Below are 19,099 nucleotides of genomic sequence, written 5' to 3' on the forward strand. Positions count from 1 at the left end.
CCCCACAGTTCAATTATGAATTTCTGATCTCATTATGATATTAATATTAGTCTACACCTTTCTTTTTGACCTCTCTGTCCATTTGTCCTTTAAGGTTTCAGTGCCATCCTGCATGGAGATGGACTGCTTCACTTTCTTACCACTAGTACATTTTACTTCAACCTGTCTTTACGTGTCTTTTCATTGCTTGTTTTTTGGAGCTTTTTGGAGCTTTACTATGGAAAAACTAAACAGTTTATAGTAAAAGATCACAACTGGTTCAGGAGTATGAAAATGAACTAGACTTTGAATCCTTGGTAGAAACCTTTAGAATAAACTGGTCCAAACATGTTTGTTGCAAACTGACTGTGTTGTTTCACTCTTCAAGGTCTCTATATAAGGGTTTCGGAGGGATTAAGTTGCTTTTAAAATGTAGTTTTGAAGTTAACAAACTGCATAATGAATTGTCTTTGTGACTTCCACAAACAAAATCTCCTTTTCTGAAACATTTTCAGATAAATATAAATTAAATAGTACTAACAGTTATTGTCGTAAAATCTGTAAATCAATTCCATTGGCATTGATCCAGTTGATTGGAAATACCCTTTTCTATTCAAAAGTTAGCAAGATGCTACCAAATAAAATCTTCAAAGATTGGAAACTGAATGACAGCAAATGCAAAAAAAAATACATATGCGTTGCTTTAAATCTATTCTATTCCACACCACAAATATAACTCAGGTTATATCATATTACACTCGTCCATAATAGAGAAAATAGGTCCTTGAGGGAAAAAGCACATGTAAAATTCATGAAATGGCCTATTTTCCCAAAAATCAAAGAAACTACCAGAACATCCAGAACATCTACCTCATTCCAGAATTTCTTAAGAAAAGCTTTCATTTCAAGTAAACCATTTACATTTTGTAATGCAGAGGATGAAACATTGGAATATATGTTTGTTTCATGGCCAGTGATTGTTAGATTTTGGTTAAACAGAAATTGGTTATCACTTATAGTAGCTTATATTCCTCCTTTTGATGTCTGTAATACTTTGTTTTACATGGACAATTTGAATACATCTGTTTTGGACATGGTTAACATTTTCTGGAAGGGGAAATATATACATTGTTGCAAATGGAGAAAAAGCAAAACCCTCCTTTGTTTTATCAATCACTTAAAAGAATTTTTTCAGCACTTAAAAAATGAAGTCCAGTAGTATAAGAAGCATATATGTCGATATGTCTTGGTCACTGTTGAGCAAGCAAAAAAAATAAAAAATGAACTCAACCACGATCATCAAATAGTATGGGACTATTTTAAGCAGGAACAAGCACTTGCTTAAGTTATATTAGTCTGTAAATCGCAATTCAGGCGTTAGGGCTGTCCTATTTTTTTTGGGGGGGGGATAATAAAAAGAAGGTGACGACACAGGGGTAAAAGAAGGCCGTCAGGTTCTATCCCAGCTCACAGGTCGCCCACATTAACATACATTTTACCAGTTTAAAGGACATGGACACATCCAGTGCCTACCTTTTTAATTTGGAAACATAGGGTCTGCAGAGGAAACAAATGCTGTCTGTCAATGTCTCCCAAATGGTAGGGGGATGGCGGAGCCAGCTGAGATGACATTGCACGTGGTGCAGTTCTACAGGACTCTGTACAGGGCCGAGGTTTGTGACGAGGGCCGTGCCATGGAGCCACCGCAGAAACTGCCCCAGTTGAAACCAGACAAACATACTTCCCTGGATGCTGAGCTCAGCCTTTCTGAGCTGACCACAGTCGTGTCCCGGCATTGATGGTTTGCCTGTGGCATTCTACAAATGTTTTTTTGGCAGTACTTGGCTTCTGATTTGCTGGAGGTTTTACACGAATGCTCTCGGAGTGGCCCACTTTCTGCATCCTGTCGGTGAGCTGTGCTTTCTCTGCGCTTTGGCACAGGCTGTCCATTCTCCACCCCACGTAAGAAGTGTTGTTCATAAATGAGTTTTTGTGAAGGATGGATGGATCATAGGATGACAGTGCTTTTTAACTAATTTTTCAAAGATGGCCGCCCGTCCACTACTTGGATTAAAAGTATTTGCAACCTTTCCTCTCATATATAAGGTTCATTTATTTTATATGAAATATTTTCACTCGTGTTTTTCTAATAACATTAGGCGATTCTAAAAATACTCTCTTAGTGGGAATTCTGTGGATCCACTAACTAACCTTGTTTATTTTATATCAAATCTGACTAGCTATGAGTTTTAGAATTTTTATTTAGTGTAAATGTGTTAAAATATGTTTCTGGTCTTAATATTGAAATATTGTTGCCATGTGTCAAATGGAAGCTGCCTCTAAAATGTGTATTACCGGTATTTGGCAGTCTTGGGAAATATTATGTTTCATTATTATATTATTATCATTATTAGTATCATGTAAGTGTTGACCTGAGGTTAATATTCTTTTCATATAGGGATCTGGAGTCTTTTACTCACCTCGTCGTGAAGCGGGACAGTTTGGAGGAAGAAGAAAACCATCTCAGTGTGAGCTACAACACACACAGTCTGTGTAATGTGGAATACTGTCCAGGAGAGGGCACTGTTTACTTTCATTTACTGTGTCTGATGCTGCCCTGTGTCCCTGGCAGAGACAAAGAGACTGAAAAGGCTTTTGGCAGCCTGTTCACTCAGCATTTCTGAAAACATCAATCCTCTCTGGTCTTTATTTAGAAACCAGATAACACGTCTCTTTAAGAATGGAGCCAGCTTCTCTCTCAAATCCTTGAAATGAGTTAAGTGCCAAAAAGTGGCCTTCAGTGTGCTCAGTCTAACCTGAATCTCACATTAGTATTCAGTGAATAGTCTGTTTGTCCCTCCTCCTCTGTCTCACAGTAGCTGATTCATCCTGTGGAAATAGAGTCTTTGTAACTGCTGATGCAGCAGCCATGAAGGGGCTAAAGACTTGTAGAAACACACCCCTACCAACTTTCGCACCTCCATCCCCTCCTTTCCTCGTCTCCATCTTCTCTTTTTGTGCATTGCTGGCTACTGTTGCCTCTTTATTAACTGACTTCCTCCCATCTGGGGATTTTCTACAGAAGAATCTAAAATGCCTTATGAGTTTTTTCACCCTTTGTTATGTCTGTAATTCTGCAAATGTTAGCTGTCCTTAATGAGTCAGAGTCACTGCCATTGCTTTTGTATTATTGTAGACCTCTCGCCTGAGGGTTTAGCTGTAAATACTCCACTGTCCCAGTTCTGTCCACCTTCCGCGTGTGCTTCTGCACACAGGATAGACTCAGACGCAGACAGAGGAAAAGTCCGACTGCTTCTGATATTTTTCTTCATCTGTGATACAGGGTTGCTGTAATGTTCCTGCAGATATGATCTTCTAATCAGTGTATCAGAGCGTTGATGAGTGTGGGTGCAATTACTGAAGTTAATTATAGCAGTATTTCCAGTTCCGTTAATTAATGTTATCAGTATGTATGTTTGAGCATACCATGATATCATAATGTAATACTACTTATAATTTACGAGGTATGTGGGCACAGGGGAATGCAGCATGAAAAGTAGAATTAAGATCAATACACATAAACACGGCCATTTTGTAGAAACAAGTGATAAAATGAATACATACATAATTAAGGGAAAAGATAATAAAACATACCATCAATGAGTGGATAAAATACATGTATACTGTGATAGACAGCAAGATCATTTTCATTGGCTTTATTAATATTCAATTCATTCAAAGTAGCCTGTGATAAGTCAGGTATTTCTAAGTAGTGGTAAGGTGCATAGTGTGTGAACTTCTTTTGGTATTATCACAAACCAGTCTTCAGCAGTTTCCAGTTCCCTTGTGATCCAGTTCCATTATGACTTCTGAAGTTTCACATGTAGTGTACAGACGTGAGAGTGCTATTCACTGTGGGCAAAAAAACAAAGCGTGCTCTAATGTCAAACTGAGAACTACTGATAAAACAGTGTAATTGTTAAAAGGAAAAGGACAAAGTGGCTGACAGGAAGCAACATTGTTCCATCTCTCCACGCCCACTCAGTGCTTAAAGGTCTTGTTCAGTGATGAGATCAGAGTCCAGTTTCAGTCACACAAGCACACACATTTTGGGTTTGAACAGCTGTGAGGACATTTATTGATATATTGCACTTGGTTTTCACTTAACATAACTTTACTCAACTAAAAGCCTAACCCCACATCTTTCCCCTAAACCTAAACACACACACACACTCACACACACACACACACACACACACACACTCTCTCTCTCTCTCTCTCTCAGAGGCTGTTAGCGCTGCAGATTAGAAGTGCTGTCACCGCCCAGTAGGGTGCGTTCACCACTCAGGGAGCGAGCCTCTGCTTTTCCACACTCGTTCATTCCCTTAAAATCTCCCCATCCTCTGCCTGCTCTCTCCTGATTGGGAGCTGAGGCTGCTGTTACGGTGTGTATGGTGTGCACAGTGCGCTCGGCCCAGTGGAAGGTGGCTGATAGGGATCAGGAAAATCCCTGCTCAGGCAGCTTCATGCCTTTTAAGGTGGTCTTTCTTATCCAGAAGGGCAGGAGTGTGTGAGGAGAGCACAGAGCTGAAAATGCATCTCAGGAGTGATGCAGGTTGGGATTTGAGTGTGTGCACATGCAGCTGGTTTGAACCTAGTTGCTGGTAACACAGGAAGCCAAAGATTTCACAATAAGAGCGTTGGACACACACACACACACACACACACACACACCCACACACAGTCGGCTAGGCACACACACAAACACACTCCTCCTCCTTTAGAGGGTAGTCCTGAAAACTTCAAAGAGGCAGACAGAGCTCTCTGATGTGCACAGGTCTGCTGAAGCTGCTGTGGCATGCACTTTGACCTCAGGCTGTGAGGAAGAGGAGGCATGAGGAAGAACTACAGCGCTATTCCACTCATCTATGTGACAGAGGTAGCATTTGTTACAACTCTCAATCTGTCTCTTCATTGTTGATTTTCTCTTTTGCTTGGCATTGTAGATAAACAAGGTCAATTTGTTTGCTGTATAGCTCTAGTGCTTGAAAGGAAAAAATGTTTCTACATGTTAAGAATTTGTCATGATAATAGGAAAAAGTAAAGTCAGTTGCTGAGTCATGAGCATTATTACCCTAAATTCAGCATTTTCATTTCCACGAGGAACCTGTTGTTATCACTTATTTACCACCAATATGTGCTTTGTTACATTTATGTATTTTTAGGTTTTGCTCCATATTACACACAGTAGCAGCTTTTGAACGCATAACTTTTAAGAAAAGTGATGATCTTATATGTTTCTTTGGCAATCAGACTTAATCAAGGAAGTTGATTTTTTTTTTGACAGTTAAAGGTTGAGCCAGACAAGTTTCACCACGTTTCAGTCTTTCAGCGCTGCATGTGATTGGCCTCAGCAGCATAATAAAGATCTAAGGAATGTGTATAGATGGCCATACATCATACAAACTTCTTTTCAATGTTCCCATTCCTTCTAAGTCATTCTTAGAAATACCATGCACAGTGTTTCTCTTTCCTGCTGCTGCGTGCTTCAGCATGAGCTCATGTGTGTGTTCCTCCTGTCTTTATCTACCAATCACAGTCTCAGCTGCTCCATCGGGTTTGGTACTCTGTGGCTGAAGGAAAAGCAGCCCCTGAGCCAATCCCTAGATGATTTGTTTGCTTTGGACTGTCCCTATTGTGCTGACACTGTGTTTTTCTATAGACATGCATTATGTGCCTCAGTCTGACAGTATATGTGCAAAAATGTTATATAACCCTTCTAGTATAATAGGGCTCTTCCATGGAAGCCAGCAGCTTCCATCAGTCCACAAACAAGAAAATAGTAGCAGGACGGTGTGTTTTCACCCTCTTCAGAGTCTCAGCTCTGCAGGAAAAGTACTGCAAAAACCTATAATCAGACTTGATCAGTCCTTTCCCAGCTTCTGCACCCTTGTTATGTTGTCAGATCTGTTGTGTGCAATATACCTACAACGGCTCAGACACGTAGAAACCCTGTGAGTGTTAGCTGTGAGTGTTAGCCATTTATCATTTTAACTGGAAACACAGGATGCAAGTCCTTAGTCGACAGTCAGCTTTTATTTTCCAGGGCACTGTTCTCCCTCACTTTGTCATAACAAACATTAAATATCACAGTGTAATGTGTCAAGAACACAATTCGCACGCTAAATACAGCTCATCACATGTGTGTGTTTGGATCCTTACTCAGTAAGATGTGAGAAGTTAGATGTGAAAAGATTTTCAAATTTTTGACCGTGCACTTTTTGCTACAGTACCTTTGCTTTCATTTCCCATTTCGTGTGAATTAGACCTTTGTGGCTTTGTGGCTTTGTCTCATCTACAGTTCTCTTTTTATTCATTGTGTGTTATGGTTTACTTAGTGTCTCCTTTCAGTATCATCAGCATTTCTCTGACCCATGTTGTCTTACCACCACCTAACCTGTAGATGTCACCGGACTTGTTTTCTTACTCGCTGCTCACCTGACCCTGTTGCCCTGTTTCCAGGTCAGTCAGTAGTTACCACAGTCAGAGGTAGTGGCAGTATGCAAACTCAGTATTCCAGCAAAATTGCAGAAACCCGTCTCCATCACACATTGAAGTACCATCTCAAATTCTTTGTACTTTAAGTACAAAAATCTGTAAATATTTCAATGGGCATCAATCCAAATGAGCTAACAAAGTTTTTCATTTACTATTGGCCTAATGTTTCGTGTGCCTCATAAATAAGGTTCCTGCAGAAATCTAAAATGTTCTGACCTCATTTAATTCATGTAAACATTTGAGAATAGAATGTCCTCTAAAACTTTCATTTAGACAAACTCATTTGAAAAATCAACAAATTTAATGTCTACTCAGAAATGTATCTTAGTGGGTAGAAGGTAAAAAGCAAATGTTGGGAGACACACACCAGCAAAACTAAACCTTTTAAATGAGAAGTTTCAGTACTTGTGATGTAAACTGCAAACAAGTGTAATAAAAACAAAATGGAAATACTCCAGTAAGGTACAAGTAGTTCAAAAATCTAATGCCTATCAGACATGTATCAGACTTTATATACACATAAAATACTTGCAGTGAGATAAAATCCATTATTTTGGTGTTTTCAGAGGTTGTGAACAGTTTGAAAACTTAATGAGGTACATCCATTTGATCATCTGTAAGGTGAAGTACAATCTGTAGTTATGAGAGAAAAACACTGAACTGATCATTACTCATGATTAAAGCCACAGTGTGTTTAAAAAGGTCCATGTTTGAACGGTCATGTAACAAAAGCAACTTCTGTAGCTCTGCATTTACTGGCTGCCACTTCCTGTGCCCACGCAAAAATATTGGGATGTTTTATTTATTTTGTGGTATTTTCTTAAGTACTGTGTTGCTGACCTTGTGCACTACGGGGTTTTAACATGCTGTATGGAAAACAACTTCCACCCACTCAGGTCAGAAAGCCATTAAAATGAAGTGAAGTGATTGTAGTTGTTAACAACATGTGAAATATGCTGCAGTGACATAAGAATCCGAGACAAAAGGGTTTGACTGGGACATATCCACACTAATGAGGTCAGGAGAAACAATGTGGCAATTATCTCCTCAGTAAAAAATAAGATAATCATCGCTCATAAATCGCTCATATTTTTCTGCCACAGTAATTATTTCCATTTTTGCTCCCAGACACTGTGCTTCTGCTGTGTTTTGAACACAAAAGCCAACCCACGCTCTTGCAATTGCTTCTGCTGCTGCTGCTGCTACTGCTGCTGAAGCCGAACATTACTCAAATGATTTTCAGTGCACCTGGAAACGAGCTGGTCCTATGACACACGTTTCTGAGAAGGCTGGTTGAATCATAAATGATTTAATGTGTTGAATCACCAGCAGCTTCCACTTGTTCAGTACAAGCACAGGAAGTAAGTAAATTAACAAAAGAAAATTGTGCAGCCTCCAGGTGAAGAAAATTGGTGTTAAGTGCAGGAACCATAGATTTGAAAGCGTGTATCTGTGTGTCCGTTCAAGCCTGCATGTGTCACACTTGGCTGGTTTCGCTCTGGTTTTTCCACATCGCTAATGAACTTGAAGTACGGGTTGCGACTCTCATTCTGATTAGTTATTATTTTTGATCTGTTGTTTATCACTTTGGTACAGTCAGGCGCTCACGTTCCCCTCAAATTGAACTTGAGATAATTCGAGTGTAATTTGCTGACTTTCCCTCGGCCAGGCAGGGCAGCCGAGACCCCCTTTGTAGTTTACTAGCTCGAACTGCTGTGCTCTGAAACATAGGAAGTCCTGCCTCAGAACAGAGTCTCAGACTCTCATTTTACTCACCAGCCCCTATATAACCTAGTACACCTTGCTGTTGCCAGGCTGGACTTTTGTGACAACTTTGTGACAGGTTTAACAAGGTGCTGAAAATATTTCTTAGAGATTTTGGTCCACATTGACATGATAGCATCCCACAGTTAGTGCAGATATTAGTTGAGTGTGTTTGAGTAGTTCCACTGCTCTATTGATTCGCTATGCCCCCTTTGTATGTCCCCTCATGTATCTATTGTAAAAAAATGTAAAATAATAATAATAATAAAACCATAGATTATAATGTAGTAATGTAAATATTAATAAAGGGTATGGACTCAGAGAATAGATTCAGAAACAAACTAAAGTATCCCCCCACAGCACTGTGAGCATCTTAGCACATTAGCATTAGCATTTAGGTCAAAGCATTGTGAAAACTAAGTGCTTAGCTTAGAGTTTTAATCTTGTTTTAAATACGTTGATTAATACTTCATTCACAAACCTGTTCTATTTGGCAATAAACAGATTTTTTTTTTATAAAAAAATAATCATATTAGCATTATGTTGTAAATGCAGATGTAATAAATGCATCTACGTCATATGAAAATTCTGAGCTTTGCCTTATAATGTGAGTCAGTTTATCTAATTACATCTTTTATCTAATTTTTTTTATTATAATTTAATATTTCTCACAAAAAGTATTTCATTCATTAATTACCCTTCAACCACTTCACTCAGTCATCAATTCAGCAATAGCACATATCTGTTGTGAGCAGTAACATCCTGAGAGGACAGACAGCAGACATACGCAACCTGAACACGACCCCACACTCAGCCTCACTGATTAAATCGGCCTACGTGTGCGTCTCTGCTTGTAGATAATTACCCTGATGATGATAATGACCTCCACTGTCGATCAAGTAAATTCGTTTGAGTTGCATCTGCAGACCCCAGCCTCTAATTTTGCACAAACATACATATTCACACACTTACACACACATAAATGTAAGTTTAATCCATTTCTCCTCATGTTTGTTACAGATACATTGCTCAATTTGTCACCATGGCAACACCAGATAATGCCAACAGTTATTTGGTGACCATTTGGTTGTATGACACCAAATCATAGGGTATTTTTTAAACCCCTGAAGGTTGTTTAAAAGCACTTTGCCTGTAAAAATCCTTATTGCCCTATTTTTGAACTTTGATATGTCTTAAAACAGTTGCTTACATGTGGCTAATTGAGACTACAGTGGTTGTTGGAAACATTAAATGTCGGACATTGAGACTCGTCAGGATTTACCGTGTCACTATGGCAATGAAGGATCGTGCTAAATCACATTAAAAACTGGACTTTTAATGGTAGTAAAGCTAAAGTCATTGGACTAGTTTGTTTATAGCCTAACAAAAGCTTTTGACTTGTGGTCATTGTATTCAATCCTTAAAACTGATAAAAGGGTTTTTTAGCTGTGTTAAATTAACTTGGTGAACAAAACATGTCACCGAGCTGATTTTCCACAATGATTTAAATACCAGTGAAAAAGTCCCTTTGGCTTTTTGTTGAGGAACCACAAAGGTGCTAACTTCTAACACATCTTCCCTATGGCACTCTATACACATTATAAATACATTTTTTTAAATGTTACTATGCTGCAGTTAAATTCTACTGGTAATAAAAAGAAGACATTATTAAAATAAAATCCCATGTAGCATACTATATATACTGTACTAGATTTTATATACAGTACTCCTGCTCAAAGTAACAGTTATAGCTGTCACATACACATAGCATAGTTGAGTAAATAGTATGATAAATCATTGCAATATTTTCACTTTGGTACTGTGAGCCATTCAAGCCCTTATTATTGACATTGTTGGCAGCCGCAGGTTTTTGTGTGTGTGTGTGTGTTGCTACCAAAGTCTGGAGGAGTTGCCTGCAAATGAAAAAAACTTTTTTCCGTGTGTGACTAACATTAAACCAGATATGATTGATTTTATTCATAATTGGCTTGTCTGGTTAAATTAAACAGCGCAGTGTCTGTTTGTGTTGGTTGTGAGTGTGTGTTGGCCTCATTAACATATAACCTTGTCTGTGTCTGTAGCCTCTAGCTACCTGCTGCAGAGAGGAGAAAGAGGCTTTGTTCTTTAAACAGAGGTCTAACCTTTTCTCTGTCATCATCTGTTTCCTCAGTGAAGGCAGAAAAACAGTGTTAGTTTTCCTCTCTGCTCTAATTTATTTCTGACTTTCTTGACTTCTTCGCTTCAACCTTAAAAACATGCTGTTCATGTTTCACGTTGCCTAACAACGTGTAAACCAGAGGTGCCCGTGGTACCACACAGTAACAACAATATAATAATATAATATCACCTAAAGTTCATTAGTTCACGTTACAACTTGTTTGTTTATGCTGTAAAATATAAAGAGTGAAAAGATAAGACAGCGGTTTTGTCTTGTGCCTGGTCTTTATGCTGAGATAACCTAATTGCTATTAATTGTATCTTCGTCTTTAATGAACATTTGAGAGCGATGTTCTCATCTAACTCTTGGCAGCACAGCAAATTATTCCAAATGTTAAACTCATTTCTATGTTAAATATTAAGCTACTTTTTTCTCCACTATTTAAAAAGGTTGTACTTTTTCTCTCTGTTGTTATTTCTATGACAGCATTGGTCACTTTGCACATGTAGATTCTTAATACAAAATCTAATTCAAATTCTAACTCTGAAGAACTAACCTAATAAGTTATGATGTGTTGTTATGGAACAACCATCTGGCCGAGCCGTTTTAAAATCACCTCCACTGCAAAATGAATGATTTGTATGCGTCAGTTATTGGAATTCAATAAAACATTATTTCCTATATATGTCAACTTGACCATTCTAAACTAATAAGTAATAATTAATTATTTTACCTTTGGTAGTTTTAGTGTTTTTTTTAATTTTGTTTTGGTATTTTCATGTTTACAATGCAAAAGCTGTAGAAAATCTAAATTCTTCCACCAGTGGCTAAACTCCTAGTTAACTTAATTTAGCATAAGGACTGTGATGAACAGCTGACCTGACGCTGTCGAAACATAGCAAAGTCCAGTCATACGTATATTAGTGCCTTCTCCTTTAATCTCTCACTTTAATGTCACGTTGCTGTCTTTAATTTCTCTCTGTCTGCCTACATATCACCGTCGTTGCCATTTATTCTACTAAAGCTTCTCAAAGAGACCTTAAACCACTCAGAGAAAGACAAAGAGCTGAAATGTCACAAATAGGAGGTGCAGGGTTGGTGTGATGTAGGCGTGCAGTGAGTTAATACATGAAAGCGTGGCAGGTACCCCTCCTCCTTCCCCCCCACACGGGCTTTGAAAGTCTGACCCCTTAGATATTTATTTCAAACAGCCTCTAGTGCCCGTGTTTGCTCAGAGAGGCAGCGCCGCCGTGTGAAAGCATTCAATCCCTCTGATGATCAGGTCAGGTCGCATTGCTGTGCGGATACAGTGTTTGGATGGGGAGAATTTATGAAACGGGCATCAATGTGTATACCGTTCTACAAATCTGTCATCATTTGCTGACTGACTTGACTAAAGTAAATTGTATAAAACAACAAAAAACAAAAAGACTTTTGATAACATTTCTCAGAGGCCAAGAAAACCTCATAAAATGTCTTGTATGTTCCAGGCAACAGTCAAAAAAATCGGTTCACAAAAACAGGAAATAAGAGCAAATCCTTACAGTCGAGAAGCTGCGACCAAATAACAGGATGGTTTTGCTTCATAAGTGACTGCATTGATTAACCGATCAATTTATTGGTTGACATAAAAATAAGTAATCTTATATATCACATTATAATCCCATTATTATTTCATGCTCGGAAACACACGGAAGGCACTTCTTAGTTTTTCCAACAACATTGCTGTTTTGTTGCACGTATAAACACGGGCCTTGTCCTTAAATCCTTAGGGAGACAAGAATTTAAGATTATGATCACCAAGGCCTCTGACAGCAAATGCCCTTTAAGAATCTTTGTGCATGACAGTCAGCAGCACTTGCCAAGAACAAGATCACAAGGAAACAGCCAGAAGCTTTCTGATGAAATAGCAGGTAAATATAAATTGGCAGAAAAGAAAAGAAATGTAGCTTTAGAGAAGAGGCCACAAACTGTGTGGGGAAAAGCCTCAGCACAATATTGAGCATGTAGAATCAGCAACTTTTTTTTACTCCAGAGATTGTGTATAAATTATATTCACTCCATCACCAAAGGCAGGTATCCAGCCTGGTTGGGAGCCAGGATAATGGAAAACCTTAAGCCTTAGCAGCAGCAATTCTTCTTCTCCAGCCTTTTTTTTTTTACGTACTCTCTCTCCTTTGCATATTCAAGAGACATCTGTTTTTATGATTTGCAGATTTAGACTTATTAATAGTGTAAATAGGTCCATTTACATAACTGATATATGCAATAAAAATGCACCAGCATCTGTGAAAATGTGGCCATATCATCAACTTAGACAGTGCTGTAACTGTCTGCTGCAGAGCTTCGTCCAGTCAGCTCATATTTATTGCCAGAGCATAAAAGCCACCAAACATTTTCCATTCCCAGGATGCCCAATTCAGATGCCCCATTGATTTAGTTCCCCGGCTAGGCTGGGACAAAAGACACGGCTGGAACGGAGGGAACCTTAGCCCTCTATGCAGAAATGCTATTGTAGAGGCTGAAAAGATCTCAAGGGGCATGAGGAGGAGGAGTTAAGCTCCTTCTGGTAGCGTGTTTGAAAGGGTGAGCTGCTTTCGAGACAGAGATAGCAGAGACATGACAAAAGGCAATAACTGAAAAGTGGACAATGAATTAAAGGAGCTTTGGGGCCAGATGCACCAGCTGCTTCCAACGTCAGGTCAAACTGACAGTGGCCAGGTTGTAACAGGGATGTGTACTACAAAAAAAGAAGATTAGCAAAATAACAAGTTGCAACACTCAGACAAGATTTTCTGGATAAAATTAGTTGTTACAAAAATGTACATCCTGTAATTGCTGTGTGTCAGGGCCAACTGGTTAACAGAACAACTGACAAAATAAGAGCTCTCCAAAGACTGAAAAAGGTAGGTTGGTGTGATGTTTGGCACGTCACTTGATTGGAGGAATATTTAAATTACTCATCAAACTCAAAATAAACCTGAAATTACAATATGTTGCTGGATTAGCGTATTCCAATATTTCCCCCTCATTCTAAATGGCATAAATACTGCAGTCTTTTAAACAAACATATTTCTACATGTAAAAAACATAGGTTACTTCTGTGCACTCAGTATTTTAGCCACAAACGAACTGTTTCGTTTCACTCTAACCTGTTTATTTGTGCAAGCTAATACAGTAAACCACAAGTTTTCGGCTTCCCATCATGGATGACCCTGGTCAGAGAAAGTTTTCTCTGCTGATTTCTTCTGCTTGGTGATACACATGTGGACGCCCAGACGGATGAGTCACTGTCCCCATTGCCAGGTTAAACCTACAGCTCTTTTTATTTATTTATTTATTTTTTTTGCCTGTCTGTCGCAGCTTGTTTGTGTTGGTGTGTTAGAAATGATCATTACTCATCCACTACTAATCCTAATGGGGCTTATGAGCATCAATAGCACAGGATGGAAATAGCATTTACGTGGTTAAAACTAGCCGTGCCGACAAGTCCATTTGACATTTGGCAGCAAGATCCGGAGGGACTGCATACATTTTAGGTTTCCAGGGTGAGCAACAATGATTGTGAGCTCTGTGCGACTAAAGCAATGGCTTACTGAATATGAAATGGAAAAGTTACAAAGGTAAGGTCTATAGAAAGAAAGGAAAGGAAGTTTGTGGAAGAGATCAAAGTTTTGAGATGAAATAGAGGTAGAGAAATTATGATCTGAGAGGGAAACACATCATGAAGGAGAATGTAATTGCTGGCACAAAAGCATAAACTTGCAATAAAAAATAAGTGAGCTGAAGGTTGACAGATTTATTAAGAGGAGAGTGCGATGTGAGGACACAAAGACACAGAACGACGAGGGAGGGGGTGTGGGGGTACCATTCCTTTTTTTTTTTTGCATGAGATGAGGCTTTATGTGGGCGTTGTGAGATTCAGAAATACGCCATCGCATTACTGCTCCAGTTACTGAGTTCAAAGAATATGCGTGTGTATGTGAGCCAGCTGCTTTTACAATGGTCTAAATGACAATAGTATCACACAATTACACATACAACAGTTGCTATAATCAACAAATTAGACAGTAGTCTTATGAGTAAAAAGATAGGAATGTCCTTTTTCATGGCACTGTGAAAGTTATATGGTACAGTCTCTTCTGGGTTGGAGCTAATTTCCATAACATCAGTTGATTCCTTGTCTATATTACATCTATAAAACATGTGTGGGTGTCTGTCAAAGTAGCAGTGGGGTTTTGCAGGGAACAAAAGAAATTAGACAGACAGACGTCTTACACACAGACAGACATCTGAATGCACAGTCCTCTTTGAAGAGTTTCTGTTCCTGTGTAACTCAGAGAGACAGCAACAGGGCCATTTTAGGACTGCTGTGTGTCAATTAGCTCTCGGTTTCGCAGTTTCTCTTTCTCTGCATGTGTCATTTTGTTTTTTACAAAGATATCGGAGTGTGCTATGGGAGCTAATGTTAGCTCTGGTGTCAGTTTCATTGGCATGGAATCCCTGAAAATGAAAACCAAAGGTGGTTACACAGGCATCACGTTTCATACTGTAGTGACATTACAGTTATAGTGACACTGCATTGCATATCATTCAGCATTACTCCTGCAAATTCATATCGTGCTGTTATGCAGTGCTCCTAAAATGAATTCCAGTTAGAAATGTACTGTACTGTGCAAAATACTTAGGCCACTATTTGTTGTTTACCATAGATATTTATTGTAATTTATTAGAACACAAAGAGAAAATAAAGATGATATGAAATACTAAAGCTTAGAAAAACAGCTACTAAAGGCTGTGACACGTGTCCTGCCCTTGCACTTATGTCTTTAACTCTCCTGGGCATAAGTGAAAGACCAAGATAACTACCAATAATCTGATAAAAAGCTTCTCAGAGTTTCTTATTTGAGAGCCCAGAACAAGTCCAGCGAGGACCTGGCAGCTTCATCGGGATGTCACGTTGATCTTTCCACAGTCCAAAGAAGCTTGATCAGGTATGACCTCTGTGGAAGGGTGGCAGCCAGGAAAACACTTTGTCAGAACAGAAACCGGGCGGAACTTCTCGTCACATTTTGACAGTGTTCTTGGTCTTCCAAGTGAGTGCAGTGAGTCTAATGATGGACTAGGACCTTTGCACAGTGCTTTGCAGCATCAAATAAGTTTCAAAGAATTCTACTCCAGCTTCTCAGGGCGAGGAGTTTTTGTTTTAAACCATGTAAGACACAACACATGTCAGAAAAAATATAATGTTCTAAAGTACATATAAACGGGGCTGGTGGCTCAGTGGTAGAGCATTGGGTTGGGATGCAGAAGGCCGCAGGGTTCGAATCCCACTCCACTAGGTGTGGCCCCACCCGGCCAGCACGGCCCACTCAGGCCGAATCAACGTACGGAGCACGTCGGCATATGAGACTGTATTCTAAGAATACTCTGTGTAATTACATGATTTAGGGTGTAGTTGCCCTTTAAACTTTCATAATCCCACTGGAATATGTTAACCTCCTTAGCCTAAACATTCCAGCATCCTTCCACAATGTCTCAAACCCCCTTAATCATTCCCCAGTGTCACCAGAATGTCCTTATCTTTGCCCTGACTGAAACAATCCAGAGGCACACCTTCATTTTCCGGACCAGTATCGCTGTTCCAGAAATCTCTGGTGTTACGGAGGTCAAATTGTTGTAACAGCTGAGACAGAGACAGGAAATGGGGCAGGAAGTCCACAGAAAGCACAAGCGTTGCTGCTGGGGACAGCAAACAATGGCTTCTTAGGATTAACGCTGTGGATTTTATGTTTACGTGCAAATTCCTTGATACACGCTTGAACCTAACTATGCTACATTTCTTTTTGGTTGGATGGTTTGGATGTTGAACTCTGCTGCACTTATTAAAAGTCAAATGCGGTGACATTTAGATGAAGAATTGCAACTGTGTACGTGTCAAATAGAATTTGTACTGTATTTGTGCTTCTCTTGAAGTGAATCAAAACAGGGTGAGAGTTGCCTTGAACTGCTCTTCTGTTGCTGTTCTCCAGTTTTAGACCTTCATACGTGTCATGTACCGCTGCACTAACCCTTAGAGTATTGACATTTATGGCTAAATGTGTTGTTTGTGAGCCCAGAGCTAATGATCTCGGTGAACCAAATCAATACTGAAGTACAGTACAAATCTGGACTTAATTAAATGTCACACTTAACTGTTCTGTGCTCCTCTCCCCATACTGCAGCTCTCTTTGACACGCATGACAATAGATTTTAAAAGTCAATATTCAGGGGAAATGGACTGGAAGTGTTTCAGATGGTTGGGATTGATTATAGCAGAGAGCTTTATTGTGTAACTTTACCGGCAGACAATGCAACGGTTTCTAAATACATGTACGCATGCATCTGCAGGAATGATGTGACTGAATCAAATTTCAATAACTGAGCTGCTGCCCTGCAGCCAGTCTCAGTGCCAGGTGCTGTTCTCTGCCCTGCAGGCTGAATCACACAGCCTCAGAGCGTCCAACCTGTCAACGCGCAAACTTGTCACAGTGATTAACAGGCAGCTGACACACTCACCGGCCTCTTAAAGTGGGCTTCAGGTGGGTCTGTGCACGAGAGGGAAGAAAGTGATAAAGATCGACTGACAAGTACCATAGAGATAAACCTCCTGAGTGCGTCAGCGTGTTTTGTATGTTGCAGGTCATAGCAGGGAGGGTCAGTGGAATTTACATAGCAAGGATGAATTCTTAATGTGTGCTTGTACAGTAAACTATCAGCTGGTCCAGATCATATGACAGGGTCACTAACTAAACTAATTGGATTCTTTACCACTAGGCCCGCTGTGCCTTTAAATCATTCATGACTCTATTCCTAGACCTTTACAAAGTAATTCATCTTTCATTTCACTTGAGACATAGCCCGTGTCATTTCTGTGTACTTTATCCATCTAATTATCACTGTGTTTTAGTCATCCATAAAAATAATCTGCTTATTTTAATTCTGGCTGTAAATGAAATTATACAAAAAAAAAAAAAAAAAAAGAAAAAAAGAAAATGCCATAGAGAAGGGTGAGGATTACCTGGCATGACTATGAATCTTTTAAGAAAAATTGGAATAACTAGACCAACAGAGCAGAGCAGCAACCCTAATTAATAACCCAGCACTGCAAAATGTATACTAATGCCCCTTATGTAGTGGTATTGTGTTATTACATTAATTTAATACTATAGCCTCAGTTTTGAAAGAGTGGGAAACTGTTATTGTTATTAAAACATTGTTTTAATTATTTTCCTTAAAATCAATTAACCAACTCTACAGAAATTGCACAAGCGTGTCTAATAAAGTAATACAGTATTGTATATTATTATTGTATTTATAGAACCCAAATACTTTTTTTGTTACTTATTACATAGTTCTTATTCTACTTATTCAATCTTGGTGTTTACTTTTATTTACAACACACAGTGGTTAAAGAAGAAAAAGACGAAAGTACTTTTCCCACTCGGTTACAAGAAATAACCCTGTAGGCCTATTGAAATGTTCAATACAGCATCATATTGGCCAAAACATTAGAACCACCTCTTCCTAAACACGAATGATCACCTTTGTGACAGTTTCTACCTAAAAACTGAGAAAGTATGACATTGTGAAAGTAGAATTCATGGCAGAGCCTGTGTATTGGATCGGTTGGAGAATCGGCTTACTCCTACACTGAGCATAGAAACCCAATGACTTTGGTGTTCAGACAGATCCATACTCTCTTGTATATGAATTCGGTATTGTGGGTGTCTTTAATATTTCCATGGCTCCTCCCTTTGTGTAACGCGATGGGCGGGGCGTGATCGCACGCTGTGCTACTGTTGCTCGCGGTGTTTTTCGGAGGATTACCACGGCGGGCTGGTTGAGGGGGGCAGAGCTGTACTGTTGCTACCGCCGCCGGTCGGTTCTCAGTGGGACCCGGGACGGCATGTGTCCTAATGCCGGACCCCAGTCAGCTTTAACGTAACGTTTGAGGACACCGACGCGGGAGACCCGGTTTGAGTCGCCCTGATTATGTCCGGAGGTGGTTGGGGTGCTGTGAAGAAAAGTTTCTCAGAAGTGGGGCAACGCTTCTTCCAGCTGCGGTAACATGGTAAATATACGTTCTCCCCTGAGCTCGCTAACCGCAGCTACCTGAACTCTCGATGCTCCTTAACTGTTGAAACGAACACCTCCAAATTGATAATTGTATTGTAGGGGACGTTTATGCCGCTCGTGCCCACCTCCATACCAGCTAAACGTGGTGGCATGTGTTGACAGGCTCGGTGACGTGTGCGGGAACCGAGCAGGCGGGTTTCTCTCAGCAGAGAACGGGCGGACTTCGGAGAAAATCCCTCTCCTTTCCCGGGAATGACACGCATCTGTCCCACCGCTGTAAGAGCTTAAGTTACAATTAGTGCGTCGGGAAAAAAATGTCAACATCTGATGTTGTTGAAGTACAACCGTTCCCCGCGTCACATGCATTTGTAGGAGGCTTTGTGCATCTCTGCACATCCCCAGTTACTACCTTTCCCATTTAAAATGCGATTCCTGCTATTGGTGTGTTTACTCTCATCTGACACCGACAGGAGAGCTGCCAGTCTGTTTTCTATCCTGTTCTATCATGGCTGTTCTATCATA

General features: G+C 39.7%; 1 protein-coding gene across 2 annotated transcripts in view; it reads left to right on the forward strand.

Annotated features, from left to right (window-relative positions):
• The first annotated feature begins 4,763 nt into the window (after positions 1 to 4,763).
• LOC137106734 (transmembrane and coiled-coil domain protein 3-like) overlaps positions 4,764 to 19,099 on the forward strand; it is a 36,649-nt gene continuing 22,313 nt past the window's right edge. Inside the window, exon 1 of one of the 2 annotated variants that reach the window (XM_067490460.1) lies at positions 4,764 to 4,918. In XM_067490460.1, coding sequence (XP_067346561.1) covers positions 4,874 to 4,918 — 45 coding nt within the window. In that variant the 5' untranslated portion in view covers positions 4,764 to 4,873. Of the gene's footprint in view, positions 4,919 to 18,299; positions 18,573 to 19,099 lie in introns of those variants that run through there. The other variant, XM_067490461.1, reaches the window with a different exon arrangement.

Source organism: Channa argus, chromosome 21 (assembly GCF_033026475.1).
Source record: "Channa argus isolate prfri chromosome 21, Channa argus male v1.0, whole genome shotgun sequence".
Classification (NCBI taxonomy): domain Eukaryota; kingdom Metazoa; phylum Chordata; class Actinopteri; order Anabantiformes; family Channidae; genus Channa; species Channa argus.